Source organism: Geotrypetes seraphini, chromosome 3 (genome assembly GCF_902459505.1).
Source record: "Geotrypetes seraphini chromosome 3, aGeoSer1.1, whole genome shotgun sequence".
Taxonomy (NCBI): Eukaryota; Metazoa; Chordata; class Amphibia; order Gymnophiona; family Dermophiidae; genus Geotrypetes; species Geotrypetes seraphini.
This window is the reverse complement of record NC_047086.1, coordinates 270,806,206-270,833,752: the sequence shown is the minus strand read 5'-3', so window position 1 is coordinate 270,833,752 and position 27,547 is coordinate 270,806,206. Positions and strand designations below refer to the sequence as shown.

Below are 27,547 nucleotides of genomic sequence, written 5' to 3'. Positions count from 1 at the left end.
GAAGGCCTGCACCCCCTTGAAGGCCTGCACCCTCCCCCGAAGGCCTGCACTCCCTTGAAGGTCTGCACCCTCCCGAAGGCCTGTCCCCCCCTTGAAGGCCTGTCCCACCCCCTTGTAGGCCTGTCCCCCCCTTGTAGGCCTGTCCCCCCTTGAAGGCCTGCCTGCCTGCCTTTCCCCCCCTTGAAGGCCTGTCTCCCCCTTGAAGGCCTGCACCCCCCCTTGAAGGCCTGCACTCCCTTGAAGGTCTGCACCCCCCCTTGTAGGCCTGTCCCCCCTTGAAGGCCTGCCTGCCTGCCTTTCCCCCCCTTGAAGGCCTGTCTCCCCCTTGAAGGCCTGCACCCCCCCTGAAGGCCTGCACCCCCCCCCTTGAAGGCCTGCACTTCCTTGAAGGTCTGCACCCCCCCTTGTAGGCCTGTCCCCCCTTGAAGGCCTGCCTTTCCCCCCCTTGAAGGCCTGCACCCCCCCTTGAAGGCCTGCCCCCCCCCCCCCTTGAAGGCCTGCACGCCCTTGAAAGTCTGCACCCCCCCTTGAAGGCCTGTCCCCCCTTGTAGGCCTGTCCCCCCCTGAAGGCCTGTCCCCCCCCTTGAAGGCCTGCACCCCCTTGAAGGTCTGCACCCCCCCAAAGGCCTACACCCCCCCCCGAAGGCCTGCACCCCCCCTGAAGGCCTGCCTGCACCCCTTGAAGGTCTGCACCCCCCCCGAAGGCCTGTCCCCCCTTGAAGGCCTGCCTGCCTGCCTGTCACCCCCTCCCCCTTGAAAGCCTGCCTGCCTGCCCGCCCGCCCCACCCTGAAGGCCTGATGCCCCGACCCACCCCGAAGGACCGCTCGCCCCCTGGCCTCCCCGCACCACCTATGAAGCAGCCGCAGCAGGATCGCAAAGTCAGCGTCAGCGATCCCTGCGCTGCTTCCTGCGCCACGGTCCCGCCCCTCCTCTGACGTCAGAGGAGGGGCGGGATCGCGGCGCAGGAAGCAGCGCCTAAGCAGCGCAGGGATCGCTGACGCTGACTTCGCGATCCTGCTGCGGGCTGCTTCACAGGTGGTGCAGGAAGGTCAGTGGGGCGAGCGGTCCTTCGGGGGTGGGGGGGGACTGAACGGCAAGGCCGGGAGCACCCCCTTAGGGCTGGCACCCGGGGCGCACCGCCCCCCCCCTTGGTACGCCACTGGCTGGAACCTCTATTTAATGAGTCAAACTGGAATTATAGTGATATCCATTTTATATTTTCATAGTGTTAGACCATTCTATTTAAGCAGGAGTAGAGTTCTACACGATTAGGAAAAGGGTGCAATGTCTGGAAAGCAGTATAAACTAATGCTCGAAGTATGGGAAACAAGATTCTGGATCTAGAAGCTGTGAAGCAAGAAGAGGAGTTGGATTTAGTGGCGATCACAGAGACATGGTTCACAGATAACCATTTAAATATTCAAAGGAGATCAGTAATTTTTAAAATCCAGTGTCGGTTTTAAACACCAGTCAATCTGTCTTTAATCAAATTACTAAAATGTTTTACTTTTTTATTTCTTTAAATGTATATAATTATAATAATGAGTGCTCAGGAGACATAATAGCAATCACATATCACAGCACAATCAAGGTGGTGGAGTCCTGCGGAGTCACATGGAAACACCTTCATAGAGCCAATACCAACTAAAAGCTAAGGGGTTCATAATCAAAACATAAAAACGTCTAAAAAACCGCCTAAGTCGGAGTTTGAACGTCTTACCCGGCAAAACGTTCAAGCGACCATAATCAAAGGTTGGCCAGCTGCATGTCCTACGCCGCAAAACGTCCAACATAAGTCATACAAAATGGGGGCGTTCCGGGGGTGTTCCGAGGGCGGGTTTAGGCCCCAAACATACAAATACGATAACCAAAGGTAAATCAGTTTGCTCTGTGCGTTCAAAGTAGCGTTTTGACTTAGACCTGCTTTCACAACGTCTAAGCTGTTCCTGAGTGTGTGCAGGTAAGGGAAGGGTGTGTAATATCGTGTGTGTGTACCCCCTCACTCTGACCATCTCTATCTCAACCTCCCCACTTATGTTCTCATTGCTGTGTGTCTCCCCACGTCTCATTCACCTCTGCAAACACCCCTCTCTCATCCCACCTACCTCCTATCACTATCACCAGCTCTTTCTATTACATCTATTACAGCGTACTCATGCACTGTGGTCTCTATTGTGTGGCATGAGTGAGTGTTCTCTTTCACCACCTGCCTCAATCCCTGAGGGGAGGAGGAGGGTGTCGGGTGACTGCTTGGCTGGGGCCTATTTAGACTGTAATGAGCTCTGCTCTCTTTGCCAGGTGCTTTCTTTGTGGGCCATGGAAGGGGTCAATGTGGTCATTGCTGTTGAACTCCTTCTGCAGGAGGAGCTGGAGAATGACAGGCTCCATCATCGAGTTCAACGTAGGAGGCTGTTTAGGCCTCGCTCCTGCTTCCTTGAGCTCACCGACCAGCAGTGTGTGGAGCGATACCGATTCGACAAGGCCACCATCCAGGATCTCTGCCTCCAAATTCAGCCCCTGCTACAGGCCCGCACTCGCCGTAATTACCCAATGCCAGTGCATTTAAAAGTAACAACAGCCCTCACTTTCCTGGCAACTGGGAGCTTCCAGTCTGTATTGGCATCCAGCACTAGGCTCACTCAACCTGCCATTTCCAACTGCCTCACCCAATTTCTTAATGCCTTCCTAACCCACACCCGTGACTACATCTCCCTCCCCACCACTCCCCAGGCCCTACAGGACAGTATGAGGCAGTTCTACAATGTGGCACAATTTCCCTCCGTCATCGGAGTGGTAGACTGCACTCATATTGCCCTCAGACACCCTCGGGCAGATGAGGCCAGTTACCGGAATAGGAAAGCGTTCCACTCCATGAACATGCAGGTGGTGTGCAATGCCCAGAGAGAGATCCTGGATGTGTGTGCCAAATACCCTGGCTCCACACATGATGTCTACATAGTGCAGCATTGTGGCCTCCACAGGAGAGCAACCCAGGGGCACTTCAATGGAGCTTGGCTTCTTGGTAAGCACCTCAGGGACACAGCTACCCTGTACCTCCCCCCCCCCTTCCCAACACTCTCTTCCTGCACCTGCAAATCACTGCCACTCATCATTGTTCTCTCTCTCTCTCTGTTTCTCTATGTCTCAAAGGTGACAAGGGGGTATCCTCAGCAAGTCTGGCTGATGACTCCGATTGTCCACCCTCACACTGCAGCTGAGGAAGAATACAACCGGCGTCACAGAGCCACCAGGAGCATCATCGAAAGAACATTTGGGCAGTTAAAAAACCGCTTTTGATGCCTGGATCGCTCGGGGGGCCAGCTGCTGTACAGGCCTGAGAAGGTGGCTCAGATCTTCGTGGCATGCTGCATGTTGCATAACCTTGCAGTATGCAAACACCAGCCACTGCCAGATCCCCCACAGCAACAACTGCAGCAGCCACCTGATGGTGATGATGACGAGCCTCCCCCACCTCCACAGCACAGAGCTGAGCACAGTGCCAGCCAGGAAGGGTTCAATGCCAGGCACCGTCTAATACAGACCCACTTCCTGTGAAATGGACACTGTACCCTAGCCACCTGACACTATATCAGTCCAGTGCCATTTAACTGGACTGCACAACCAGCCCAGGCTAATGTCTGCTTCAGTGCCATATAACTGAGGCTTTACAACCCCACCAACCCTTCAATCAGTCCAGTGCCATTTAACTGGACTGCACAACCAACCCAGGCTAATGTCAGCTTCAGTGTAGATAAGCTGAAGCTTGTAAACAACACAGACAATAGTCAGCTTCAGTGTAGATAAGCTGAAGCTTGTAAACAGCACAGACAATAGCTTCAGTGTACATAAGCTGAAGTGTGTAAACAGCACGGACAATAGGTTCTTTTAAAGAAACACCTTTATTTTCCCACATTGTGTGCAAACCACCACCCTTACATACATAGATCCTCACCAACCCTACCCCCACCCACATACACGACCAACACCAGCCCCTTACCTACCTCCCTGTCCCCTTCCCTCGCCCACGTGGTCTCCCACGGCCCCTGATAGCCCTCCCAGCTCCACCTCTAGATACAGATTAAACTTCTGGACCAACTGGGGCCACATCAAGTGTCTGAGCTGCCACTATCACTGCTGGAGTCAGTGTTCTGCTGTCCAAAAGCTGGCCATGTAACCTGAGTGGAGGAAGGCAGGCATGGAACAGGCCCCAACAGCTGGGGGTGCTTTCTTTTCTCTGTGGCTTTGCGTCCTGTCACCACTGAGCCAGTGGTGGAGGGTGGTACAGGCACCTGATCAGCATGCTGGCTTGTGGAGGGAGGACGGTTTGTAGCTCTCAGCTCACTCTGGAGGCCTTCCAGCTTTCCAACGATGGCAGTGTTGGCATGCAAAAGCTGCCTCAGCAGGTCATTCGTCTCCCGTTGGGCCTCCACTGACTGCTATTTTACCACCAGTGACTGCTGTCTTGCCTCCACACCCTCTCTCAGCAGCTGGAGCTTCTGCTGCCGATATCCCTCCAGGGTCAGATTGTGGCCCAGTAGTCTCAGCAGGTGGCAACGCTGGCGACTGGGTCCCCTCCAGCGGCCTGGCTGTGCGCCCTCACTGCCCTCCTCGGTATCGGCAGCCACATTGGCAAACTGCTCAGGCGGTGGGAGAATTGGAAGCTCCTCATCCCCATTGGCAGGCTCCTGGGGTTGGGTGTCCTGGGACTCATCTGGCCCCTGATGGCTGAGTGCTGCAGGTGTGTCATCCTGCTGTCCCAGCACAGCCAGTGTGTCGATGCCACTGCATCCGGCCTCATCCTCGTCAGAGCTGGCATCTACATAGGGGAAAAGCACATATGGATGTCACAGCATACCACAGGTAACATGCATCCCAAAGGTGTGTGACCACATACCCAGTTACCATAGGGTGGTGTGTTGGTGACATTATGAAGGGGGTGAAAGCAGTGCATGTGCAGACACCTTACGTGAGCACACCTGCTGATCATAGCAATGGTTCCAAATTGTACAAGAGTGTAGGAATCTAATTCCATGCTCTGCCATCAACACATGGAGCAGTATCAAACAGGTGTTATGGAAAGGTTTGAAGAGCAGGTATACTCACTGCCCCATTAGAAGAAGGAGGATGAAAGAGAGGTCTCTCAGAATAGGGGACATAGCTGTGAGACTGGGGATTAAGACACGTACATACCAGAAGGCAGTGCAGGTGTGTCAGCTGATGTGTCCTGTGTGCCCACACCATAGGTGGAGGTTGCTGACACAAAGGTAAGCACTAGCTGGTCCATGGGGCTGAGGTCTGCCATGTCAGCATCTGGAGGCCGGTTGCACACCTTAGCTCGAATGTCCCTTTTGATGGCTCTCCATTTCTTCTTGCAGTCCTCCACATCTCGCTTATGGTCGTGGACTGCATTCAGGCGCTGAACTATTGCCATCTAGACCTTGTTCTTTGAGTATGCCCCACGTAGAGCTGCTGCTGGTATGTGTGCACCTCCTGCACCAACATTTCGGTCTCAGCCTGGGTGAAGTTAGGCTTCTGGGACAGAGCTTTGCCCAATTTGGGAGCCATGGTGTCAAAGTACCCACACTTTTGATAATATGAGGTTAGATGTACCGTATTTTCACGCATATAACGCGCGTGTTATACACGATTTTACAAACCGAATATAACCAATCAAGTGGAGAAGGCTTCCTCCAGGGCAAAACAAATGATGGGTTGTATCCGTAGAGGTTTTGTCAGCAGGAGACCTGAAGTCATTATGCCGTTGTACAGATCCATGGTGAGGCCTCACTTGGAGTACTGTGTTCAATTCTGGAGACCACATTACCGTAAGGACATGCTGAGGATCGAGTCGGTTCAGCAAATGGTCACCAGGATGGTCTCGGGGCTAAAGGATCTAACGTATGAAGAAAGACTAAAGAAGTTGCGGCTGTACTCACTTGAGGAACGAAGAGAGAGGGGAGACATGATTGAAACGTTTAAGTACATCACGGGTCGTATTGAGTCGGAAGATGATATCTTCTGTCTTAAGGGACCCTCGACCACCAGAGGCATCCGCTGAAGATCAGGGGAGGGAAGTTTCATGGAGACTCCAGAAAGTACTTCTTCACCGAAAGAGTGGTGGATCAGTGGAACAGACTCCCACTGCAGGTGGTCGAGGCCAGCAGCGTGACGGATTTTAAGAGAAGATGGGATGCTCACGTGGAATCTTTAAGGGAGTAAATTCGGTAACAAATACTTGGAATGGGCAGACTTGGTGGACTATAGCCCTTTTCTGCTACTATGTTTCTATGTTATATGTGTGAGCGCGTTATACAATTTTTTTTTTCTCATTGCGATCCAGCATCCCCCCTGCGAACCGGCATCCTCCCCTCCGCTCGCGTCACCCCCCTCCCCCGCGATCCTACATCCCCCCCCGCACCGCAAAGACATCGCTTACCCGACTGGGCACCGGCACCAGCACCAATGCACAGGACGTGCCAGTGCCAGTGCCCGAAGATCCTCCCTCGTCTGTGCTGGGCTGGGCTGAGCGGTGCGAGGGAGATCCTCCCTCTTCCCTGTGCTGGGCTGGTCTGGGCTTTGAGCATTTGCGCATGCTCAAAGCCTTCTGGTCTCGCTCTCTCCGAGATTCTGAATCTGAGAATCTCAGAGAGAGCGAGACCAGAAGGCTTTGAACATGCACAAATGCTCAAAGCCCAGACCAGCCCAGCACAGGGAAGAGGGAGGATCTCCCTCGCACCGCCCAGCCCAGCCCAGGCGAGGGAGGATCTTCGGGCACTGGCACGTCCTGTGCATTGGTGCTGGCGCCGGTGCCCAATCGGGTAAGCGATGTCTTTGCGGTGCTGGGGGGGATGTAGGATCGTGGGGGGGGGGGGTGACGCGAGCGGGGGGGAGGATGCCGGTTCGCAGGCCAGAAGAGGGAGTAAGCGGGGGTGGCGGAAGGAGGTTATAGCAGCATGCGTGGCATACGCGTGTGCGTGCTATATAGATTTTTTTTACAGCAATGCTTTGTTCCCCGTGCTATACACATATGCATGTTATACACGTATGCGCATTATATGCGTGAAAATACGGTATTTATTGGCAATTAAGCATATCCAACAAGCCGTCAGTTGGACGACTTCACGTAATACGTCCATCTGGTCGGTTATGGACAAATCCAAAACACATCTAGGCCACGGTTATTGGTACGTTTAAATCCAGGGGACCGGGATACGTCTACATCAGCACGAACGTCCGTCTTCTATCTGTTCAGAGACACCATCCTATCTACTGATGCAATCCTAACCCGTTTGCTGGATGTTACACATTACATGGTCTGCCTTTTCAAGCGTGTGGCTGTATTCAGCTAAGCAAGTATTCCTGCTTCATCGATGATGTTTTACATGCTATATAAACATTTTCCACACTATCCAATAAACTTCTTATGTCATTATTAGGCAACTTCCAATCTGTAAACCGTATATACTGATACTCTCCACTATATTCTCTTATCACTTGATTCCCTGATATGTAATTTTCATAATTGAATCCTCTACCACACCATGTAATGTACATGAATCACTGTTATGTAATTTATCTAGATAATCTTTATTACGCAATTCTTTTGGTAATGTCCAAATCTCCTATAATTTGTATTCCGCCTTGAACAATATATAATGTATAATGTATTCAAAATTAATTTTCCTATGAACTGTTTTCCTACCTTCTTCTACTCTATGTTTATAACCTAACTAATTTATTTTTCTCAAGTACTTTAGCAAGAATGTGAGCCTTTGGGACAGTCAGGGAACTCTAAGTACTCTCTCTTCATCTTAATTAATCTTACTTATTGCATTTCTTCACGGTACAGCGGTATATAAGAAATAAAATTATTATTATTATTATTATAGAGATGTCAGGGCCTCACGTTGCTGGTTACCCTCTGGAAAGCCTGTTTGAAACAGCGTTTAGCCGAGCAGGGGTGGGGGAGCAATCTGCATAGGGGCCATAACAGGGTAAGGGCAAAGACTGGGTGAGCTTCCTGGAACACACCTCCTCCCTCTCCCCGTCCTCCATCCCTGCCTAGGTGGGGCTCCTTATCCCACATTGCCACCTCCTTCCCCCGATGATTGCTTCACCTTACCCTCCTCTCCTCCCCTGGGATTCGTTCCTTACACACCCTTGATCCTGTCCACAGGTGTTTGTGTGGCCTTGTTGGTAGCTCAGCTGTTACAGCTTTTTGGTGTCATTGGGAGGGGAGAGAATACCCTCTAAGTTGACACTGGTCAGCTTCCTAGTGCCTCACCTCGCACATGTGTAGCTCTTATGGGATCTAACTGATTGCATATGAATGGCAGCATTGCACAGCAGTCACTAGCTCCCTTTGACATGAGTCCTCAATCATATAATGTCTCTTCAGTCAAGGGTTAGCACAGGCCTCTAGAAAGAGGGGGAGCTATTCAGACAGTCAGGTGTTACATCCATTGCAAATCATGGAAATCCCAAGTCTACATCTTTCCCCTTTTTCTTGAACTGTGACTAACACAACCTCTGTCTCAGGTCCTGCATGTGACATGGTCCTGGTCTCATCCAGATCTTACTTACAACATGGCCATGTTCCCACTTTCAGTTGGCTACCTGCCTGCCCTTTTGTTAGGTGCAGGTCAGTGACATGCTATCAAGGGATCACACATGACACCCAGTTTAGAGGTAGATATCTGGTACACGTATTTATTTTTGGTCTGTTTTTGTAGTCAGGATTCAAATAGAAATGCATACACCTTTGCTGAGGTAGACATGAATGGTAGAACACCTGCTCACGACAGACTGTCATAGAACAATTGCCAAATATGTATGCATTATGAGAAAATACAATATCATACTAATGCTAACAACATGGCACATGCCTGTTCAATTGCCCCAACATGCCTAACACTGCTCCAACCTGTGCAAAGTAAGCGAGCAGTTCTGAGCCTCACATACCTTTTCATTTGTAAGGGTCAGCAAATATCTGTGAGGGCTGTCCTGCTGCAGCAGCCTCTGTCTCCAGAGGTTGCGGCTTCTAATCTCAATGGTGCTCCCTGTACCCCTGGCCTGGTTACATCATCATCCATTGGCCCATAGGTTATAGAAGCTATTTGTGACCTCAGGAATGCAGCCTAGCATTCCCACCTTTGCAGTGTCAATCTTTATGGCCTCCTCACCACATCCCATCTGATGGTAGGGTCTCTTCATTTCACTACATAACTGTTTTCCACTGATATGGGGAGGGTACACTGTCCCACCATATGCATGTGTTCCTACCCTAGTCATGGGATTGGAACACACCTTTAGTGCAACTATTGCACACCTTAACCATCACTGTACAGTTTGCATCTGTACATCACATCTCAACACTTGCAATCATTGGCAGAGCATATGGTGACAGCATTGTACATGACAGCCAGTAACATCAAGTAGGTTAACATCCAAGTATGTCCCAATGAGATACAGTAAGTAAAGTCTCCTGAATATGTGAAGGAGAGGCCGTCTGATGTCCTTTCAATCATTGGATTTCTGCCAGCTACTTGTGAGCTGTCAGGGACACTGTTGATAACATGATTGGGGCCTCAATGGCCCATTGGCAGCTTGCCCCTCAGGTTTGCCCCTTCATCCCCTAAATGGGCTCCTTAAAGATGGCAACCAGCTACCACAGAAGGCTGACAATCTCCTGCAGGGTCTGCATCGTTTCGCGCCTCCCCTCCTGCAGTTTGCTGCGCATTTGTCTCACAACGTTCAGCAGCTGTCCATATGCCTCAGGAGGGGGAGCAACTATTGGGGCCACTGGCTGCACATTGTGGCATGGGGCCGGGGCTGCTGCCTCCACGACCACCTCTTCATCCCCTTCAAGAGGGGGCATATCCTCATAGAGGTCAGGGACCTCCCATGCGCCCTGCTCCTCCACAACATGCTGCTGCTGCTCCACCTCCGCCACCACCTGTGCCTCCACCTCCGCCTCTACCACCTGGGCCTAGTCCTCCCCATCCGACACCTCCAACACATCATCAAGTGGCAGACTTTCCTTGGAGGCAGAGTAGCCTTCCTCCTCCTGCTCAGCCTCTGCCACTGCCTCCCTGGCTGCCTGTTGGCACATGTCCTGCACCACACCCTCAGCAGCATGCTGTGCATGACCTGTGTGCAGTAAGAATATGAAGTCAGGGTTACCATAGCATGTATTGGTTGCATACTACATACACCTGTCAACCCCCCCCCACCCAACCCAGTGAGACTAAGTGGGAGACAGGTCAGGCCAGTGTGTGAACACATATGTCAACTACTTTCTGTGTATAGTTACACCGGTATACATCTAAACAAAAGGTGGCCGGCTTATGCAGGTGACACTAAATAGCCTTGATGTATATGTTGACACAGTGGACTGACCGGTATCTCATCACCCACATTTTTGGTGGCAATAGGTTGCATACCAGAACAACTGCCAAGGAAGAGCACATTGACAAGAAGACATTGGATAGAGGGTGACAGGTGCAACTATGATTCACACATTATGCTTAGAATCGAATAGTGTCTCTCTGAACCCCTGCTCTGCAATGAATTGCATTGTCAAGGAGGCATAACTGAACAAGGGATATATGCCTCCACAACAGTAGGCTTGACATTGGTCTGGAGCTATGAAGGTGACCTCCAGACCAACATGTGGCCAGCAGCTTCTGAGGCGTATAACCCTTGTTCAGTTATGCCTCCTTATGCAGTTCATTGCAGAGCAGGGGTTGAGAGAATGAACACTCAGTATGCTGCCAGCGCCGATATCAACTGCAGATATATTCAATGATGTGACAATTACCTCCTGTTCCTCCATTATAGCTTTTTAGCATCTGATAGTCACCTACATGTTTCAGGGTTTCTGGTATGTCTTACAAGGCAGCTGCCATACCTGTGCTACTGACAATTTTTTTTTGGGGGGGAGGGAGCTGCCACTTACGTCCAGCTCTGAGGCGATGTCTGGTGCGCCGGATGTGGGCTGGATTCTCCCGGTGGACCCTACGCCACCTGCGCCTCAGGGACTCGAGGTCCTGGTACACACCATATCGCCTGCAAGAAAGTGATGGTGGAGAATAGGGACAGTCCTTTTCAAACATACGCAGGGTTATGAGGGCACTGAGCACATCACATCTGTCATGTATATTCTGATGAGGTAGGGACATATCCAGAAATGAAACATCTGCCTGCCAAGATATTGTTTTCCCTCTTTATCTATCTATCTATGTTTCCTTTATATATATATATATATGCCAAGATATTGTTATCCTTCTTTATTTATCTATCTATGTTTCCTTTATATATATATATATATATATATATATATATATATATATATTTTTTTTTTTTTTTTTTTTTTATGGAACACAGAATAAGCAAGCAGTTCCTTGAAAGATGGGGGTGGGAGGAATAGGTGACAGGTGTAGAGACTAGGACACACTGGCTACATAGTGATAGGTACTGGGGGGGGTTCTCACCTATGCAGGGTGTCACATATTCTGGACCAGGCCCTCATGGCGACATTGCGGGGTTGTCTTCTGCCATTGTGGCCAAACACCCGTGCCTCATACTGGAGGCAGAGCTCCACCAGGTACTTGGTCTCCTCTAGGGAGTAGTTTGGCTCCTTTCGCTCCACCATCACACCCGCACACACTCATACAAGCTCTCACACACACACTCACACACCCTCTCCCACACTCACCCTGGTGGCCACACACTCTTCCTAGCACGCTCTTCCTCACTACACGATCTCTCACTCCCACAATCACTCACACTGTCTCTCTTGTCTGTCACCCTTGCACTCTCTCTTACTTGCTCTCACAAACACACTCATAGAAATACTCTCCAATCACTCGATCACACTCAGTAATCAATATAAACTATCCTATCCTCCACCAAACTCCAACCACTCTTCTAACTCCTCACTCAACGCCTACTACACCAACAAGGGTCGCACTTCCATGTGGTGGTTTATATATGGGCATGCAGGCCATTATTGGGGACAGTGTGACATCAGTGGGACATGTGCCAGGACAACTAATAGATAAGGAGCGCTATACGACTAGCAAGTCGTCCAGCGGATTGCGGCGAAAATAGATATATATCTTGTTTGGACGGTCGTCATTTTGGAAGGTAAAGTTGGACGCTTCGGTATAGCGCATGTGGACGTGTCTATGTTGGACGTCTTTTGTGCCGATAATCGATTGACTTGGACATCTTTCCATTATCGACACATTTCCCTGGACGTCATACGCCGCCGACGCATAGAGCTTTTATACGACCTATTGATTATGCCCCTCCACGTGTCATTCTCTAGTATTCTAAGACAAGATGTATATAAGAAGATGATATAGTTGCTCTAATTTATCATAAGAATTAAACAAAGAGACTTATGGGCGCAATGATGGTTCCTTTATAATCTCTTTATGACTCCTATCTAGGAGATTAGGCACTGAGCACTCATATTATTATAATTATTGTAACTGGCAGCCTCAAGGCAATGGGTCTTGGGCCACCCGGACAAGAAAAGCTCTTGTGAGTCGCTGTGGACTGCACAAGGAAAAAAAGATGAAGCGTTCAGAGAAAGAAACAGCAGTGGCACCAGGAAAGTACTTTCTCATGCAAACTTGAATTTATTCTTCCAAATCAAAATCAAACAAGAACTTTGTCAGGATGTTTCTGTGCATAAGAATAGTCCCAAAACCAATAATGTAAAAATATATAAGCAAGTAGTCTCTGAGAGTATATCAGATAAAGATAATCCAACTGCATACAACAAAAATCTTCCTTCCAGCAGAGCTGAGTCCACATTTAATTCACAGTTCTTACATTTTCCAGAAGAAAAAAAAACTTTCAAAAATTCAAAACAATCTTCAGGGCTGACAAACTCAGACTAGGTCAGTGCAACAGCACTGGCCTTCTCAGCAGCTGACGTGCTGGTCAGACAGTGTGCTCCGTGTGGTAACAATCTGCCAATAATAGGCCCTCTATCCCACCACAATGAACACGGGGCAAACCCCACTGCCTGTGACTGAAAAAGTCCTTCTTCCCCAACCAGGGAACCCAGTAAACTTCAAGAAAAACCAAAACAAAATAAGTCTTTTCACAGTTCACTTAAGAGCTTCTCCACTCTTCAGCTATCACAGGGTTATCAAACATTTGTCAGCAATTTGGATAAGCCAGTCTTCAGGTACTCACACATGCAGAAACAGTTACTTGCTTTTAATACAGCACATTTCCTTTGGTAGGACCTCATTTGGCAACTCAGCATTTGTCTCAGGGTCCAGCTCCATATCATGGGACTCCTCCAGCATACTAAGAGGCACTTCCTTTCCAGCCTCTGTAAGCTCTATGCATTCTGGAGGTTGACTGTCATCCAGAGCTCTCAGCCCTGAGTGCTGTGGCCTGTCCTCTCCCTGTTCCTGCTGCTTCTGACTCTCTAATAGTTTAGTTCTTAGGGATAGCAGTCCGCAGCCTCGCCCCAAACCCTCAGGTGGACATGATTTCCGGGCAATTATCCTAGGATTGTGTGGGGGATGGGAAACCTGCACTTCTGCTCTCCCGCTCCCTCTACAGGTCAAGGAGGGAAAATCATCTACAGACTCATTGTGGTTTAAATGAGGCTATTTGTGTAGAGCATGTTTTAGACTTGTGCACTGCTCTAGAGACACTCCTAGCAGGCAAAGGCCGCATACCACATACTCCCCCCTTAACTGACTTCTAGGGGTGGACCTAGACCTCTCCGGGTCTTTTTCCCTGACACGGGATAAGGCATCTGCATTCGGTTAATGTTTTCTAGTCTTGCCGCCCTTCTTTCCTAAAGAAGGACCTGGATCAGTAGTATAAAAATCTCCTGACCAATGCAAATCTTGAGACTGTGACACCTCAGTTTGTGCCGCTATGCCCAGGTGGTATTCTGCCTCTAAGGAACCCACCCTGGATTCAAACCCTGAAATTAATTCACACATTTTATTTAGATCTTTACTTCCTATTTGCTCTACCTGTAATTGCACTTTTTTTTTACTTCATCACGTACTTGACTAACAGCACAAGCAATATCATGAACCACAGCTGTGGGGTCTTGCTGTTCTTCTACGTGGCACTCAATATGATCCACTTGTTCCTTTATTCCCTGTGTACTAGCATTTAGGGATTGCAAATCCTTCTGACACTGCTGGAGATTTTCCTCCAGGGTTGTTCTTAGTAATTGATCTTTTTGCAAAAGCGTTTCTTGCAACTTATTACCAAGACTCCCTTCAATCTCCCGGACTGCTTGTTGCGACTGCTGTTTCTGGCCCTCCTGCCCCTGGGCTAATTCTTGCTGCAACAAAATTGTTGTTCTATAGCTCTCTCTATGACTGCCAGAGAATCTTGGTCAGACTGGGATATTGTTGGGCCTAGAGAAATTAGTTTCCTAAAGGAACATCAGAGGAACCAAAACCCTTTGCCCCTCTGCGAGTAGGTTGCAACTGCTTCCACCTCTCCAATTTTGGGTGCCAGGTCCGCTTGCAGATTAGCTGCGCTATGCGGTTCCCCTTCCTAACTTGGTACTCTGTCACTGCACTATTTATTAACAGGACAGAAACATTGCCCCGAACATCTGGATCAATAACCCCAGCACCTACATCCAGGGAATGCTGTGCAGCTAGATCCGAACGCGAGGCCACTCTTAAATAAGACCCCGGTGGCGGGGGTACTTGTATATCCGTGGGAACAAATATTCTTCCCCCAGCCGGCACTACTACATCCTTGGCCGCATAAACATCGCACCCCGCCTGTGTAGGTGCGTGGGCATGTTTGGATAAGGGGGCCCACCGAATCGTAGGACGCCAACGAGGATAAGCCCTTCCCTCCTGATGAGGATGACAGCCGCTGGATCTATTTCTCCTGCGCCTCCAATTTGACCCCTCTTTTGCCATAAGGGCACAACTATATCCCCCTTCCCCGCCCTGGGTTCTAAGGAATTTTTCCTCCTGAATGCCCAACCCGAGGCCTGCCCAGTCACGCCCTAAAATAAGGAAAGCAGGGGCATTAGGAATAACTGCCACACTCAGGTACCTCACTTCTCCCTTAAACCTTACAAGGATATGATATCGGGGATAAGTGTTTTTGCCCCCATGCACACAAACTATGGGAACCTTCTCTGGGATCTTGGTAAAAGAACCAGTTTGCCTTACTCGGTCCCAACAGAGTCGGGACATAACTGACTGCTCCGCTCCCGTATCAAGCAGGGCTTTAACCTTATACCCATTTATGTGGACCAATATTTCATAAGGCTTTGGAGAATTCTTGCACCCTACCTGAGAAGTAGTCAGTGTCATCTTAACCCTACACTGCTTCTGCATGTGTCCGAGTTTACCACACCTGAAACAAGATATAGGCTTTCTACCGGGTGTTCCTGAGTCCTGAGCTTTCTTCGTGGGCTCGGGTATATTCTCCTGGGACTTATTATAGCCTCCTGCCTGTGTCATAGGTCCCCTGCGGGAAAAGGTACCCCCATGAGTGACCCCTTCAGGCCCTGAGGAAGTAGTGGAGTCAATATAAGCTTCAGCTAATTCAATTACTTGACCTAGAGGTCGACTTCCATGTCTTTGGATCCAGGCCTTCAGGTTCTTTGTCAGAGCATCCAAAAACTGCTCAAGTAATACCTCAGCTAGCATGGCCTGGGGATCCGAAAGACAGGGCTGTAGCCACCTCTCAGCTAACTTCCTTAGCCTATGTAGGAGCACTTTGGGTCTTTCTTTGTCCCTCAACTGGGTACTCCTGAACTCCTGACGATAATGCTCTCTCGTAAAACCTAAGTAGTCCAGGATATGATTCTTTTTTTTTTTTTGGTAAACTGTTTATTCAAAAGACAAAATACACTCAAGAAGCAGAAATCACATTTTCCAATACAAAACAAGTATCAAACAATCAACAGATGAAACATGAATACAGGGAGAGTCCAGGCCTGTGTTCTGATAGCCTGGACCCAGTCATTCCACACCCCAAAAGGAACCCCGCCCACCCTTCCCCAACCCAAATACCCCCCTACTACCACCACCCCCACCCTCCAAGACCCCACCCTCAACTCACTGGCAAGGAAAGAACTACTGGCTTCCGCAATCGATTAACGACTTGGCTTTTTATCATAGGGGGTAAAGTATCCAAATAGGAGGCCCAAACTGACAGAAAAAGCTTACTCCGGCAACGAGAAAACCGAGCGGACATAGATTCCCATACCATTAAAAGATGGAATTTATTGCGCCAATACCAGATGGTGGGTGGAGAGTCCTGAAGACAGTGATTGAGAATGCATTTCTTCCCCACAATATAACCCTTACGAATAAGCAAACAGTCGCCTGCAGAAAGCCCTCCCAGATGGCCGGCAGCCATAAAAAGAATCCCTTCCACCGTCGAGGAGAGTGTATAACCCACCAAAGATTCCAAATAACACCGGACTTCCAGCCAAAAGACAGAGATAGTAGCACACGACCACAGACCATGCGCCAAAGAATTATCAACCCGGAGACATTTCAGGCAAATAGAGGTAGGGGCACATCCAAAATGAAAGGCCTGTTTCTGGGAGATATAGCCCCGATGGAGAACCCGAAATTGACATTCCTGGAACTCAGCACTTTGCACCACCCTGAGAATCTGCTGCACCAAAGGGGCCAAGGATGCCACCCGCGGGCGACAATCCAGGTCCCGGGCCCATAAAGTCAAGAGCAGATGGTAATCCCTCCCTGGCTGCAAGGCCACCAATCTACGATGATATTGAGAAACTGAAAACCAGTCCCACTGAGTATCAAAAAAAAATCCTGCAAGGTAACAGCAAAAGACTGAGTCAAGGATTCCCTGGGTAAAGAGGCTACATAATGAGAAAGCTGTCTATAAGCAAAATGATCAGTCGCAATGAAGGACCAGGACGCCTGGAGAGCTGGGAAAGAAACAGCACTGCCATCCACCTGAAGGAAATGCCCCAAAGTTCGGAGCCCTTTCCGCGCTCAACGTTTAAAAACAACATTATCCTGTTCAGGACTAAAGTTTGCGTTGCCCACTATGGGCAGCAAAACAAAACTAAAAGACGAGTGGCCCCAAAGCCGAGAAAGACACCGCCAAGCCCGGCGAAGCGGCTCCACCAAACAACTACGAGCCCCAGGGCCCAACTGCACATTCCCATCCCAATGTAAAAGATAAGGCAGAACCCAAGAAAAAAAGTAATTGGCTTCCAACTCACGATCAGTATACTGAGAACCGGCAAAAAGCCAGTCTCGCAGATGACGAAGCAGGCAGGCCAAATTATAAAGATGAACCGAAGGAAGTCCCAAACCACCCACTGCTCAGGTCCCCTGAAGAAAAGAACTGTGCATTTTACCTTTCTTGCCCCCCCAGCAAAAGGACAACACCAATCTCTGGAGACTCAGGAGATCCTTTTTCAAGAGAAACAAAGGAAGCGTTTGCAATAAATATAACCATTTAGGGAAGATAATCATCCGAAAGAGATGAACACGGCCCATCAACGAGAGAGGGAGATTCATTCAGCGACGCAAGAGCCTCTTGGTCTCCTGCAACAAATGATCAACATTCAAACGGTACAATGCTGTAACATCCACTGACAGCAATATGCCAAAATATCGAAAAGAGTGGTCCGCCCATCGCAAAGGAAAATCTGGTCCCCAGTCTACCTGCAGAGTCCGGAAACACCAAAGCCTCTGACTTTAGATGATTCAAACGGAAACCGGAAAAATCCCCATACTCGCGAAAACTCTCCAATAGGGCAGGGAGGGAGGCCCGAGGATCAGTCAAATAGACCAAAAGGTCATCGGCAAAGGCCACCACTTTAAAATGATGAGCCCCCACCACCATCCCCATGATTTCCGGGTTGCCCTGAATGTCCCGAATAAGAGGATCCAAAGTCAAAATAAATAGCAAAGGCGAGTGCCCCTGCAGATCGGGAATAGGTCTGAAAGAGTATCATTGGCCCACACACGGGCCACAGGGTCCGCATAAAGAGTTCGCACTGCCTGAATAAACCAAGGGCCAAAACCATAAAGACCTCAAACAAAAAGCCCCAATCCACCTGGTCAAAGGCCTTCTCGGCATCAAAGCTGATTACCAGAGAGGGTAGCTGATCCTGTGTAGTCCGCTCCAGAGCCGCTAAAATACGCCGCACATTCTTAGCAATCGCGCGGCCCTTCACAAAGCCAACCTGCTGATCAGAAATAAGACTCGGGAGTACCAGGGCAAGACGGTTAGCCAAAACCTTAGCGAAAAGCTTAGCCTCAAAGTTCAACAAGGAAATCGGTCTGTACGACGCGGGTCTAATCGGATCCTTCCCAGGTTTCAACAGAACTATAATCTAAGCTATGTTCAAATGACGAGGAAGTGCCTCCAGCCCAACCGCCTCATTAAACACCAAAGCCAACAAAGGTGCAATCTCGTCTCGCAAGATCTTATAAAACTCACTACGCAGGCCATCCGGTCCAGGAGACTTACCCAACGCACTAGACTGGATCGCCCGCTCAATCTCCTCAGCCGTAAACGCAGCCTCCAACTGTTCCTGAGAGGAAGCCGAAAGAGTCGGGAGATCCTTTCCAGATAAATATACTGCTCCGTCAAGCAGAGGGTCAGAGGGGGCAGAGTATAATTGCTCAAAAAATTCCCGCAAAACCCGATTGATGTCCTTATCAGTATGCACGACCTCCGAACTCTGCGTCTGAAGAGAAGCAATACGGATGCTACCCCGCTGTTGCTGAACCAATTATGCGAGAAGTTTGCTACTCTTATTCGCAAAATGATAAAGGTGAAACCGATAATGTTCCATAGACCGGTGAGCTTGTTGATATAACAGAGAATTAAGCGAACACTGGGCCTCCAACAGCTGAGCTCGATCCGGAAGTGCATGTGTACAACCATAACGTCGACGGAGAGAAGAAACCAACTCTCCAGCCGAACCAACTCTCGCTGTCGCGCTTTACGCTGGAAGCTAGCATAAGAAATAATCTCCCCCCGAAGAACAGCCTTGGCCGTTTCCCAAGCCAACGACGGAGTGGTAAAATGAGTCGCATTAGTGTCCTGAAAAATACACCACCGGTCTACCAGATGTTCATGAAATTTGCTGTACCGATAGAGATAGCTAGGGAATCACCAGCCACGAGGGGTCCCCGGTACCCGAGAGCACTGCCAGGCAACCGCCACCCACGCATGATCAGAGACCTCTATAGGTCCAAGCTTAGAATCTAAGATCTCCGAAAACAAAGAGCGGGAGAGGAGAATATAATCTATACGAGATAAAGAGGCATGCGCCCGAGAAACATGAGTAAAATCCTTCTCCAGGGGGTGCAAGGCTCTCCAGGCGTCCACCAGGTCAAGGGAGTCACAAAGAATTGCAATTCCAGTAGCAGATTTCCGAGATTCCCTCCCCACCCCAGTCGAGCAATCCCAAAGAGGATCCGCCACCTCGTTGAAATCACCCCCCACCACCAGGGGAACATCTCCATAAACTGACAAAAGATCAGCTAAATGGTGAAAAAATCCCATTTCTGGGCTATTGGGGGCATAAATATTGCAGAGAATATAAGATTTAGAGTTCAAACTAACCGAGGCAATGACATACCTACCCCTCCGGGTCCCGAAGGACATCCTGTACTACCAGGTGAAGATGTTTACCCACCAATATAGCCATCCCAGCCTTCTTTCCCAAAGCAGGGGAGTCCAGGACTGCACCACCCACCAGGTGCGCAATTTGGCATGTTCTGCAGCAGTCAAATGCGTTTCCTGCAGAAAGGCTACGTCTGCTCGATTCCTCCGAAGCTGCCGAAGCACCTTCTGTCTCTTTATTGGGGGAATGAATGCCCCCCACATTCCAAGATAATAGCTTAAGGGACATAAAAATGGAACAAAAGGAACCAACAGAGAATCATGATATCCAAAAGCCAAGGAGGAGGCGTCCCAGCAAGCCCTCCTCCTAACGCTATACACATGTGGAAGCCAGTTCCAGCAGTCACAACGCATCTGAAAGACCAACTCTTCCCTCCCACCAACCCCCAACCAGCCCCTCCCAACCACCCCTCCAAACCCACCCAAACCCCGGAACCCAACCAGCCATCCCCCTCCCCCCAAACCCTACCTTCCCCACAGACGCCCTCTCCCCAGAATCCCCCCCAAAAAATCCCCAACAGATGGGACCAGGTGAGAACCCCAGAGTACAAAATACACAGGATCAGAAACCCACACAGCAAACCAAGGAACGATACAGTGCCACAAAGCCTTGTGGAAATGCACAAGTAACCAAGAGAACCCAAGCCCCGAACCCTCCCACCCCAAGTACAACCCTCAAAAGACCCAAACTAAGAAACCCCCAGAACAAGATCCCAGAAAATGCAACAAAAGCCCCACACCCCAAAACCACCACCCCTCACCTACTCAAGTACAACACACAAACAGCCCACCACACTCCCCATTCATCCACAACCATCCCAGTCACCAAGCCAAGCAATACTAGCTCCAGTAGGCAATCCACAGCCGCAGACCACCAGAAGTTTAGGAGCAGCAAGAGTCCCGGACCACCGCAGCAAACAGGGTGGAACATTAGAGGAACCCCACAAAACAGGAGCACACGGGTGCAACAGGCACAGCTCAAGTGAACAGATCATGTCCAGACAGCCGGAGAAAAGGTCCACAGCCCAGAGCAGAACGAACCCAGGCTGTGCCGGAGAACGAACCCAGTTCCAGGCCCAGGGCCCCGCAATACTCAGCTGAAACAGCAACTCCGATGATAAGAACCCATCAGGCAGGACCAGCGGTAGATGAAATCATACTAGCAGCACTGGTAGAAGGCATTTCCACATTCCACGCGTCCATCATAGCCTGCGCCTCCGCTGCAGTAGAATAGAACTGAGTAGTGCCATTGTAATGGAAGCTGCGCAGGGTAGAGAAGCGCAAAACGAATATGGCGGGCAGCCAAGGTAGAACACACCAGTGCAAACGCTCGCCTTTCCTGGGCTACTTTGGTTGAATAGTCCTGAAAACAAAGCACTTTGCTGTTGTTATAAGTGAGAGGGTGCTCTCCCCGAGCTGCCTAAAGTATAGTCTGCTTGTGAGCATAATTCAAAATCTTTGCTATGACCACCCGCAGTCGGGCCTGATGAGTAGAGCGGAGACTCAGGCGATGCGCCCTCTCAATACAGAGAGCGCCCAAATCAGCAGGGAAGACGATTGAGGTAGCCAGCCAGGTTTCCAACACGCCCCGCAGGTCCCGCTCCGAGACATCCTCCGGAAGGCCAATGAAACGTAGATTGGACCGGCGAGATCTATTTTCAAGATCCTCAATGCGGTCCTTAAAGGCAGAGACAGTGCGCTGGTGTCGGGTCTGAGCGTCCTCCACGTGTTGCAGCCGATCCTCAAAATTGCTCACCCGCTGCCGGAACGCAGCTACCTCCTGGCCCATATTATCCAACAAGGCCTGAACCAGAGCTAGCTTGTGATCGAGGGGCAGGAGTTTTTGCTCCAGAACGAGTTCCATCGCTGCAGTGACCCCAGAGGTAATTTCCACGATCCAAGCCAGCCCCCCCCGTGGTGTCCCCGGGACTCAGCGGTGCCGCCATTTTAGAGTCTCCCTGCTTGCCACGGTCCTTGTCTTTACGAGTCGATTTCAGCGACATGCCCCCAATACAAAGATCTGGAGCTCACCCACTGTACCCTGAGGGGTGGAGGTTCACTGTGGGCCCCAGTCAGGAAACTCCGAAAAGCCGAAAAGAGGGGAAACTAAGAAGGGCGGCAAGAGAGACACAGATTAGCGTCTATCCCGCTGCATGGTGTCACGTGATCCTCTCCAGGATATGATTCTTAATGGCACGGTAGTTACTAGCTAACTCAGGACTGAAAGACTGATAAGCTGCCAACGCTGCCACAGCGAGGCACGGTATCAGCCTCATGGCCCATTGTTGTTCCGGCCAGCCAGCGGCCACCGCCATTCTCTCAAATGCCATCAAAAAATCATCCGGAGCATCCGTAGGCCCCATCTTACATAGCTGCATGTTTGTAAGAAAGTTCAGTCCTATCGGAGCTCCTGTTGTGGCCGGTAATCCTGCACTTGAACCACCACTTGATGTCCCTTGGAGATACTGGGCTAATCAAAATCAAACAAGAACTTTGTCAGTATGTTTCTGTGCATAAGAATAGTCCCAAAACCAATAATGTAAAAATATATAAGCAAGTAGTCTCTGAGAGTATATCAGATAAAGATAATCCAACTGCATACAACAAAAATCTTCCTTCCAGCAGAGCTGAGTCCACATTTAATTCACAGTTCATACATTTTCCAGAAGAAAAAAAAAAAACCTTCAAAAATTCAAAACAATCTTCAGGGCTGACAAACTCAGCCTAGTCAGTGCAACAGCACTGACCTTCTCAGCAGCTGACGTGCTGGTCAGACAGTGTGCTCCGTGTGGTAACTATCTGCCAATAATAGGCCCTCTATCCCACCACATTGAATACGGGGCAAACCCCACTGCCTGTGACTGAAACAGTCCTTCTTCCCCAACCAGGGAACACAGTAAACTTCAAGAAAAACCAAAACAAAATAAGTCTTTTCACAGTTCACTTAAGAGCTTCTCCACTCTTCAGCTATCACAGGGTTATCAAACATTTGTCAGCAATTTGGGTCCAGCTCCATATCATGGGACTCCTCCAGCATACTAAGAGGCACTTCCTTTCCAGCCTCTGTAAGCTCCATGCATTCTGGAGGTTGACTGTCATCCAGAGCTCTCAGCCCTGAGCGCTGTGGTCAGTCCTCTCCCTGTTCCTGCTGCTTCTGACTCTCTAATAGTTTGGTTCTTAGGGATAGCAGTCTGCAGTCCCGCCTCAAACCCTCAGGTGGACATGATTTCCAGGCAATTTTCCTAGGATTGTGTGGGGGATAGGAAACCTGCACTTCTGCTGTGCCGCTCCCTCTACAGGTCAAGGAGGGAAAATCAACTACAGCCTCAGATTGTGGTTTAAATGAGGCTATTTGTGTAGAGCCTGTTTTAGACCTGTGCACTGCTCTAAGGACACTCCTAGCAGGCATAGGCTGCATACCACATTATATACATTTAAAGAAAGAAAAAAATAATAAAAAATTTTAGTAATTTGATTAAAGACAGATTGACTGGTGTTTAAAATCACAGAGAACCATGACTAAGTTGTAGTTATACCGGGCTATAATCTGTTCAGGAAAGACAGGGTAGGAAGAAAAAGATGAGGAGGAGCGTTATATGTTAAAGATCATATTAAAGCCACACAATTGCAGGATCTGCAGGGCAAGGAAGAAGCACTGTAGATCAATTTGGAAAGAGGGAATGGTGTATATATTTATATTGGTGTGTATATAGGCCTCCTTCACAGATAGAAGAAGTAGATAGAGATTTAATAGTAGACATTCAGAATATATTAAGGGGAAATGACCCGCGAAGGAAGCGGTGGGGCCGTTGGATGACCATGGAATAAAGGGAGTGCTAAAGGAGGACAAAGCCATCGCCGACAAACTGAACACATTTTTTGCGTCTATATTTCCCGAAGAGGATATACACACCAAACCAGAAACCAACAGGCTATACGCAGGAAATGAAGCCGGGAAACTGACAGGGTTGACGGTCAGTCTGGAAGAGGTATGCAGGCAGATTGATAGGCTTAAACATGATAAATCCCCGGGACCGGATGGCATCCATCCGAGGGTAATCAAGAAACTGAAAGGGACTATAGCTGAACTGCTTCAGCTGATACCCAATCTATTGATCAAATCGGGAAGGATTCCGGAAGACTGGAAAGTTGCGAATGTTACGCCAATATTTAAGAAAGGTTTGAGAGGAGATCTGGAATCTACAGACCGGTGAGTCTGACCTCGGTACCGGGAAAGATGGTAGAGGCGCTGATAGAGGACCGCATCATTGATCACTTTGACAGACACAATCTGATGAGGACCAGCCAACACGGCTTCAGCAAGGGGAGATTTTGCTTGACGAACTTGTTGCACTTCTTCAAAGGAGTAAACAGGCAGATAGACAAAGGCGAGCCAGTCAACATTGTATATCTGGATTTTCAGAAGGCGTTCAACAAGGTCCCGCATGAATGACTACTGTGAAAAATTGCAAGCCATGGAATCGAGGGTGACATACTCATGTTGATAAAAAACTGGTTGGCAGATAGGAAACAGAGAGTGGGGGTAAATGGACAATACTCGGATTGGAAAAGCGTCACATGTGGAGTGCTGCAAGGTTCAATGCTTGGACCTGTGCTCTTCAACATATTTATAAATGACCTGGAAATTGGTACGACGAGTGAGGTGATTAAATTTGCAGACGATACGAAGCTATTCAGAATAGTGAAGATGTAGAACATAAGAATTGCCGCTGCTGGGTCAGACCAGTGGTCCATCATGCCCAGCAGTCCACTCACGTGGCGGCCCTCTGGTCAAAGACCAGCACCCTAACTGAAATTAGTCCTACCAGCATACGTCCTTGTTCATTATGAACTTGTCTAACTTTGTCTTGAATCCCTGGAGGGTGTTTTCTCCTATGACAGACTCCGGAAGAGCATTCCAGTTTTCTATCACTCTCTGGGTGAAGAAGAACTTCTTTACGTTCATATGGAATCTATCCCCTTTCAATTTTAGAGAGTGCCTTCTCATTCTCCCTACCTTGAAGAGGATGCAAAAACCCGTGGCATAGCAAATGAGGTTTAACGTGGATAAGTGTTGGTTAGGCATGTTGGTAACAAAATCTTATACACGAATACAAGATGTCAGCAGCAGTACCTGAAGAGACCCGCTTAGGAAAGAGACTTGGAAGTACTGGTCGACAAGTCGATGAAGCCATCAGCGCAATGCGTGGCAGCGGCAAAGAGGGCAAACAGAAAGTTAGGAATGATTAAGAAGGGGATCACGAACAGATCGGAGAAAGTTATCACGCCTCTGTACTGGGCCATGGAACGCCCTCACCAGGAATATTGCATCCAGCACTGGTCGCCGTACATGAAGAAGGACACAGTACTACTCAAAAGGGTCCAGAGAAGAGCGATTAAAATGGTTCAGGGGCTGGAGGAGTTGCCGCACAGCGAGAGATTAGAGAAACTGGGCCTCTTCTCCCTCAAAAGAGGAGGCTGAGTTGGGACATGATAGAAACATTCAAGATACTGAAGGGAATAGACTTAGTAGATAAAGACAGGTTGTTCACCCTCTCTAAGGTAGGAAGAACGAGAGGGCACTTTCTAAAGTTAAAAGGGGATAGATTCAGTACAAACATAAGGAAGTTCTTCTTCACCCAGAGAGTTGTAGAAATCTGGAACGCTCTTCTGGAGGCTGTTATAGGGGAAAACACTCTCCAGGGATTCAAGACAAAGTTAGACAAGTTCCTGCTGAACCAGAACATACGCAGCTAGAGTTAATCTCAGTTAGGGCTCTGGTCTTTGACTCGCGGGCCGCCGTGGGAGTGGACTGCTGGGTGCGATGGACCATTGGTCTAACCCAGCAGTGGCAATTTTTATGTTCTTATATCTAAAAAAGGGGAAGTCTTGCTAATATGTGATTTTAATATGTCGGATGTTGAATGGGGTACACCTGTTGCGGGGTCTCCTGGAAGTAGGGAGATTATGGATTCCCTACAAGAAGAACTGTTCCAGCAGTTGGTAATGGAACACACACGAGATGGGGGGTCATACTGGACTTAGTGCTTACAAATGGAGAAAGTATTTCTGATGTTACATTGGGTGATCATCTGGCATCCAGTGATACGGTTTCATATTAAGATGGGTATAGAGAGAGCTCATTCAAAAGCAAAGGTTCTAGACTTTAAAAAACTAACTTTGTTCGGATGGAGGTTTATGTCATGGAATTGTTATCTGTGTGGGAATGTCTGGAAGGAATGGAAATGTGGTGGGCAAAATTGAAAGGAGCGATTGTAAGGGCAACAAACCTTTTTGTTAGGCAAATAAGTAAAAGTAAGAGGGGAAAAAAGCTGCTATGGTTCTGAAAAGTAGTAGCTGAGAAGGTAAGGAATAAGAGATTAGCTTTCATAAACTACAAAAGATTACAGAAAGAGGAAGACAGGCAAAAATATCTGGAAAAGTTAATAGAGGCTGGTCGTGCAGTCAGGAAAGCAAAGATACAAATGGAAGAAAAAATAGCTGACACGGTGAAACGGGGAGACAAGACATTTTTTAGATATATTAGTGATAGGAAGAAGTGCAAAAGTGGCATTGTGAGACACAAAGGTGAAGGGGAGGAATATGTAGAAGTTGACAAAGAAAAGACCAAATTGCTTAACAAATATTTCTGTTCTGTGTTCACGGCTGAAGCACCAGGAGTGGGACCGCAGAAGAACAACGTGAATAGGGATGGAGGAGTGGTAGACCTTGATCGATTTTCAGAGGGCTTTGCTCATGAGGAGCTACCTAAAATGAAAGTAGATAAAGCAATAGGGCCAGATGGTGTACATCCTAGTGTGCTGAAGGAATTTAGGGAACTTCTGGTAGCTCCACTGGCTGACCTTTTCAACGAGTCTCGAGTGTTGGGAGTGGTACCGGAGGACTGGAGAAGGGTGGATGTGGTCCCTCTCCACAAAAGTGGATGTAAGGAAGAAGTAGGGAATTACAGTAAGTCTGACTTCTGTTGTTAGCAAATTAATGGAAACTTTTAAAACAGAGAATGGTCAAGTTTCTGGAATCCTGTGGACTGGAGGCAACATGGATTCAGTAAAGGTAAGTCTTATAAGACAAATATAATCAATTTCTTTGACTGGGTGACCAGAGAATTGGATAGAGGATGTGTGCTAGATGTGGCGTATTTAGATTTTAGCAAAATCTTTGATAGCGTTCCACCCAAACGTCCAATGAATAAACTGAGTGCCCTCGAGATGGGTCCCAAAGTGACAGGCTGGGCCAAGAACTGGTTGAATGGAAGGCGACAGAGGGTAGTGATCAATGGAGATCGCTCTGAGGAAAGGGATGTTACCAGTGGTGTGCCTCAAGGTTCTGTTCTTGGGCCTGTTCTTTTTAACATTTTTATAAATGATATTGCTGAAGGGTTGTCGGGTAAGATTTGCCTCTTTGCGGAAGATACCAAAATCTGCAATAGAGTAGACACACCAGATGACGTGAATAACATGAAGAAAGACCTGGCGAAGCTTGAAGAATGGTCTGAAATTTGGCAGCTAAAATTTAATGCTAAGAAATACAAGGTCATGCATTTGGGCTGCAAAAACCCAAGGGAACGGTACAGTTTAGGGGCTGAGGAACTTATGTGCATGACAGAAAAGTGGGACTTGGGTGTGATTGTATGTGATGATCTTAAGGTGGACAAACAGTTGAAAAGATGACGGCAAAAGCTAGAAGGGTTGCATAGGGAGAGGTATGGCCAGTAGGAAAAAGGAGGTATTGATGCCCCTGTATAAGACTTTGGTGAAACCTCATTTAGAATATTGTGTACAATTTTGGAAGCCGCACCTTCAAAAAGATATAAAAAGGATGGAGTCGGTCCAGAGGAAGGCTACTAAAATGGTATGTGGTCTTCATCAC

At 48.7% G+C, this 27,547-nt stretch overlaps 2 protein-coding genes across 8 annotated transcripts in view; both read left to right on the top strand.

The window, feature by feature from the left end:
• The window catches only part of CDC42EP3 (CDC42 effector protein 3), a 172,864-nt gene that overhangs the window by 116,628 nt on the left and 28,689 nt on the right, over positions 1–27,547 (top strand). The window lies entirely within an intron of this gene.
• On the top strand, positions 2,318–3,556 carry LOC117357270 (putative nuclease HARBI1). The gene is made up of 2 exons (XM_033937642.1): positions 2,318–3,023; positions 3,390–3,556. Exons 1-2 carry the CDS (start codon positions 2,318–2,320, stop codon positions 3,554–3,556), a joined length of 873 nt encoding a protein of 290 aa, XP_033793533.1.

Bases quoted from the DNA above. Each gene is read 5' to 3' on its own strand.
- LOC117357270 (XM_033937642.1), top strand. From the start codon at position 2,318: ATGGAAGGGGTCAATGTGGTCATTGCTGTTGAACTCCTTCTGCAGGAG. The intron at 3,024-3,389 runs GTAAGCACCTCA...ATAACCTTGCAG, and splicing joins CAATGGAGCTTGGCTTCTTG to TATGCAAACACCAGCCACTG.